Source organism: Geospiza fortis, unplaced genomic scaffold (genome assembly GCF_000277835.1).
Source record: "Geospiza fortis unplaced genomic scaffold, GeoFor_1.0 scaffold145, whole genome shotgun sequence".
NCBI classification, from domain to species: domain Eukaryota; kingdom Metazoa; phylum Chordata; class Aves; order Passeriformes; family Thraupidae; genus Geospiza; species Geospiza fortis.
The window spans coordinates 2158962-2164638 of record NW_005054362.1 but is presented as its reverse complement, the minus strand read 5'-3'; the positions used below and the strand labels follow the sequence as shown (position 1 = coordinate 2164638).

General features: G+C 39.0%; 1 protein-coding gene across 1 annotated transcript in view; it reads left to right on the top strand.

Moving 5' to 3' along the window:
- TCTN2 (tectonic family member 2) overlaps positions 1–4734 on the top strand; it is a 7564-nt gene extending 2830 nt beyond the window's left edge. Inside the window, exons 9-19 of the mRNA XM_005424061.2 lie at positions 143–174; positions 525–658; positions 1052–1180; positions 1443–1520; positions 1832–1912; positions 2222–2333; positions 2709–2812; positions 3197–3347; positions 3999–4124; positions 4213–4301; positions 4487–4734. Of these exons, the coding sequence (XP_005424118.1) occupies positions 143–174; positions 525–658; positions 1052–1180; positions 1443–1520; positions 1832–1912; positions 2222–2333; positions 2709–2812; positions 3197–3347; positions 3999–4124; positions 4213–4301; positions 4487–4593 (1143 nt within the window). The 3' untranslated portion in view covers positions 4594–4734. The remainder of the gene's footprint in view (positions 1–142; positions 175–524; positions 659–1051; positions 1181–1442; positions 1521–1831; positions 1913–2221; positions 2334–2708; positions 2813–3196; positions 3348–3998; positions 4125–4212; positions 4302–4486) is intronic.
- The last annotated feature ends 943 nt before the right edge of the window (positions 4735–5677 follow it).

The following is a 5677-nucleotide window of genomic DNA, read 5'->3' as shown; positions in this document are numbered from 1 at the left end:
TGTTTCATTGTTTCTCAGAGCTGCTGGAACAGAACAAACCCCAGGGCTGTTGGCACAGTGGCTAAATGTAACATCTGTGTTATGTGGTGGCCATAGTTCAGCATTTGGGGATGTTCTGTTCCTGGTTCTCATGACCTTTTAGCAAGTGTCCCACTGTTTCCCAAGATTTAGGAGGTAAGAAATAGCAGGATGGGCCTTTGTGTCCCATTTACTTGTTCCTGGTGACTCATTTTCAGACTGTTGCAGAGCCCTTTTTCTGTCAGGAGGGTGCAGCATCAGCATTTTAGAGTGAGTGAGAAGTGGTTACTCTCTGCATTACAAAAGCCTGTACTTATGGAGAGTCATTTTGGAGTTTGAGATAATATTACCAGCATGAATATATTTTATTTTATGCTCCATAATTGTCTAATTTTGTTAGTCTATATTACCTCTCTGAGACCCACAGTTAATTAGCTCTGCTTTCAAAATACATAAACAGTCTGCGTCTTTACCAAAATTAATTTTCTAAATAATTTCCTGCTCAGTTTTCATAACAACAAGGACTGCACCTTGGATGTGAAAACGGAAGCCTTTGTTTGTTTTTTGTTCTCAGACTTCATCCAACAAAATGTTGTCTACAGAGCCATCACTGACAGGGGCAAATTCATCACCGAAAGTGGTAGGTCTCTTCCATTTAATGAATGTTTCTTACTTAACCTGGATGGTATATGAAATAGATTATTTTGATGTCTAAAATGTCTACCTGCTGCAATTCTTAGGAAGAATTTTGTATGTTATCTAAGACTGAAAAAGTAAACTGGCTTCCTGCAAAGGAGGAAGTATTTAATTTACTCCAGTCCATCACAGCTGGTCTGGAAATCAGGTTCCTTACCTTGCATACATGGGGGATTGCACCACTGCACATTGAAACAGTAAAATAAATTCTCAAAAAGATGAGTGTTGTAATTTCCAGAATTTTGCCAAGGTTTTAATGTGTTCTTTCTCAACTGCAGTAGCAGAACTAATTAGAGTGCTTTTCATGATGACCTTTTCTCTTTTTTCCTTCTGCCAGAAAACCTTCTTGCTGCTGAGGTTCTGTGTCAAAATGTAACTTTTGCAGAACATTATAAATTCATTTGGAAAGACATGAATATTGAGCAAGTAAATGTCACTGTCTTCCGTGGAAGCTTATGTGATGGAGGTATCATGACATTTCTTTTATGATTTTTGATTTATTTCTTTATCTTCTGTATGGAAATTCTGTGATAGAATATCTTATTTACTAATTCTTCTTAAAAATAATTTCCCTCGGACTCTATAAAGAAAATTATGGGGCTGTTTTCCATTAATTTGTGTTGATTTGAATCTTCTGTCACTAATGAAAAACAGAAGTTTGTGCCCTACATAGAACATACATTTTGCTAATTAACTTATTTAAAAGCTATACCTTTTTCTTTCACCAGAAATCCTGACACAAAGATTCACAGTCGAATTTCTAAGTTTAAACAGTACTCATGGAGAGGAACTGTTTGAGAATCCAGGTATTAATACTTCATTTTGCCTATTAAAAGTAAAAAAAATTGTACTGTACAGATTCTTATCACTGATTACATCTTATATTTCTTTTGTACTTCTTTATGTTGCCAGCCTTCACCTTCCTGCCTTACTGCACTGCCAATAGCAGTGAATGGTTCTTAAGCTTTTGTTGCATAGATATTGATTATTTAAAGTGAGGCCATTCCCACTGCAATGGAAATGTCTTGTCATTTACTTCAAGATTGATGACATTTAAAACAATGCTAATGCTTATAGATTCTTCTGCAGTGTTGATAATTTACCCTTCTGTTTTTAGGGTATCAAGTTGGAAAACCAGTGAAAGCTGCAAATCTGAATGCTTCTGATCCTCTTGGAAGCCTGAACATTTGGCAGCCAGGTATTGGCTTGTGAGGTTGCAACTTCAATTGTAGTTAATGCTGAAATTTTGGAGCTTTATTTGGTTTTTGGATTTTTTAAAACATATTTTAGTGAAAGATCTCTACCAGATTTTGTTTTTCTTTCCCAAACTTAAAGGTCAGTGAGAAAACCTTTAATGCTTTCTTGGAAAATTGAGTGATTTGTATCTGTTTTTGAACTCTACCATGCTGACTTTGCATTCTAATGTTTGATGTTTTGCACAAAATTGAAAGCTGGAGATCCAAAGGTGGATAATAGGAAAGCTCAAGTGAAATGTTTAATTTCACAGCTGGCAGAGGTTTATGTGCATCAGCAACTGACAGACCAGTTCTGTTTGGAGTAGACTCATACTCTGGGTGCATTCTGGAAGTTGATATTAATGAAGATTGCAGCTTTTTAAGGTGAGCTACACAAGCTGAATTGTTTATCTCTCCTTCATCCCTCTTCATTGTTATGTGACTGTCTACAAGTGCCTCCCATCAGCACTGGTACATTCTTTTTAATTATTCATGGGTGTGTTTCAGCTTTCTGTGGTTAATAGTCTCACTTCTGTTTTCAATGGAAAATCATAATAATGCTTTCACTCTTTACTCAAATGAGGATTGTGTTGGCTGCAATAATTTTCCATTTCTTCCCTTCAATAGTTCAAGTTTATTTTTGTTGTGTGATAACATCTTTCAGATGAAACTGACCTTAGGATACAGTAATATTGCAACCCAGAGTGGTAAAACAGTACAGATTTACATTCTGTGTGATGTTACATTCTTTCTTTGCAGAGGAAACGTGACTGAGAAATTGAATGCATTAGTACAAGCCACTCACATTGGAAAGAGGGACAATTCCAGTTACAGTGATCTAAATGACTGGGTGGAAATTATACGTAAGTGAGGCTTGTGTTGTTCTTTGTAGTCTAAATATGCCCATACAGTAAATAAAGCATGTCAAAATAAATCCAAATTGTAATTTCAAGTCCCTAAAGCTAGTGATATGTGTCTGCATCCATCCATCCATCTATGTGTACACACAGGAACATAATTCAGTATTTCTGTGGATACTGCATATTTTACTGCCAGCCTGTGCACATATGACGTGGTATTTATCCATTGATAAATTACTCCTTTAGGTGTTTTTTACAGAAACATTTTTAATATGTTCCTGTGTGACTGTTACCAGCATTTCACTGGGCTATGAGAATAATCTAATTATGGAATATATAATGTTTTCCATAATATTTACATTTAAATCCCTCTGTTCTCCTTCATAGGTCTTGATCCCTTTAGTTCTAATGTGAGCACTGGAGGCTTAAAAGGCATTTGTCCAGATATTCCTGCAAACCTGAATATTCGCATCATCTTTGCTAAAGTGGGAGCAGTGCAAGGGATTCCCCTGCAGGAAATTCTTGCTGTGCAGATCAGGTAAAGTGAGTTGTGTCTCTGGCTACCTGACAAATAAATACTTCATTTTGAGCCTTGCTTACCTAACACATCCTGGATTAATTTTACAGACAAAAAGGGTGGGTTTTGTCGCTGGCTTTTTACACACCTTTCACTTTGCAACCCAGATTCCTTTGATCACAACCAGGTTAGCCTTTCTCCCTCTGAAATGAAAATTAAAGAAAAAAATTAATGATTAAAAGCAGATAATCCTTATACTTCACTGAAATATTAAATAAAAGGCATGATGCTGCCAGCAGCAGGCATACACAGGGCGTCCCATCAGGAGTCATGTGGTGGAAGCAACAAGATTGTCTTATGTTCTGGCTTACCCCATTGCAGAGCTCTTAGGAGCTGAGCTAAATGCTTTATTCTTTCCTGAAACAGGGAATTTTCACTCTGCAAACACTTCCCCCCCCCTCCACCAAGTCAATCCCTATCAAATAAGTGGGATTCTGTTCTGTTTTACTTCATTTCCAGACTGTGCAAGTTCTCCCCATGTACGATGTGGAAAATCCAGGGATTATCAACCTCCTCATAAATACTGTGTGTTTTGTCCTTTCCTGCTTTGTTTAGGGTCTAAACTTTCATTTCCAGCCTTCAAGCTGGAAATAGTTATGCTTTTTGTTACAGTTACTCAACAGTCTTATGGCAGTTCCAGTGTGGGCTTGGCTGCAGAAACACCCTCAGCTTCCTTCCCATCACAGCTTCTGTTCAGTTCATTGAAGTCCCAGCTCAGCCACCCCCTCCAGTGACCAGGTAGTTTTGGTACAAACATTGATAACCTCCCATTATGTTCAGCAGATGTAACATGAATTGCATTGACCAAAAAGTTCCTTTTTTCCAGGTATCAGAAGATTTATGCAGAGTTTGACTGCAATCAAAATGAGGTGTGCTGGCCACAACTCCTTTATCCACTGACACGCTTTTACACAGGTAAAATGATAAACAATGTGGGATGCCACAAAACATGGAAGGCTGTATTTCTTTGAAACATAATTAGATGTGGGGAGTTGTCTGAAAGAATGCTTTTGCATACACTTTTATCTGTATCTTTGGGTTGTTGTATAAACTAAAATTTAGCTTTCACATCCTTACATTTTTTTTGGTTTTTTTTTCAGGAGAACCATATTCCCAGTGTCTTGCTAAAGGCCTGTTTCTGGCATTTCTTGTTTTACTTGCAGCAATTATGAGCAACCCTTGGTTTTCTAAATTATGGAACAGATAGGTAAAAATTATGGAGAAAAACTCTTGGATTTTGTAGACAATCTATATAAACCTTTAAAGATACATAAAATCAGTACTTCTACAGCATACAGAAAATGGCTGTTACTTAAAACAAAGTAATAAATTATTTTTAAGCTCTAGACTCTGTGTTTGGAGTAGCAAAGTGCAGAGTTGACTTCAAGAAGGTGGCAAGTCCAGCCCAGAGGCTGCAGTGGGTTTGGGATTGTCCCCATGGATGGACCATTGTCCTCTCAAGCTGGTTCTCTTCTCCTAAAACTCATCACAGTAAACCCCTTGTGCCCACCTATTTTTGGAGCAGTGGGCAGACTACTCACACTTCTGAGAAGTCATAGCCTTTCAGCTGTTTTCATGTTTTGATCTGAAACTCTCTTTTCCGGTTAATGCTTTGCATTGGCAACCTGCTGTGTATGTGTGCAGGGCACAGAAAACATTTACTCATTGTCCTTAGTGGATGAAACATAACATTTGGGATTTTCTTGTGGTTTGGATGGGCCACAAAGTTGAGGACTGGAGCAGTTCTGCTATGAAGACAGGCTATAGTTGGGGATGTTCAGCCTGGAGAAAAGGTTGTGTGCAGACCTCATAGCAACCTTCCAGTATCTGAAGGAGCCTACAGGGCTCCAGAAAGAGACTCTTAATCAAGAACTATGGAACAGGACAAGGAGTAATGGGTACAAATTGAAGGAAGGAAAATTGAGGTTAGATATTGGGAAGACATTTTTACTGTTGGGGTAGTGAGACACTGGAATAAGTTGCCCAGTGAGGCTGTGGATGCCCCAAGCCTGGCAGCGTTCAAAGTGGAGCAGCCTGGTTTGGTGCGAGGTGCACTTGCCACGGCACGAAGGGCTGGGACTGGTTGATATTAATTAAGATCCATTCCAAGCCCACACGGTGCGGCTCTGGGGGAATGCTGCTCTGCAGGACTTGGGCTCGATGATGCTTCTCGTCCCTTCCGGCTCAGCATTTTCTGTGATTCCGTGATGTTCTCTCAGTCCCGCATTTCCCGTCTCACACAGCAGCCTCTCAGCGGCGACCCGCGCGCCCGTTGCCGTTCCGGTAGCTCC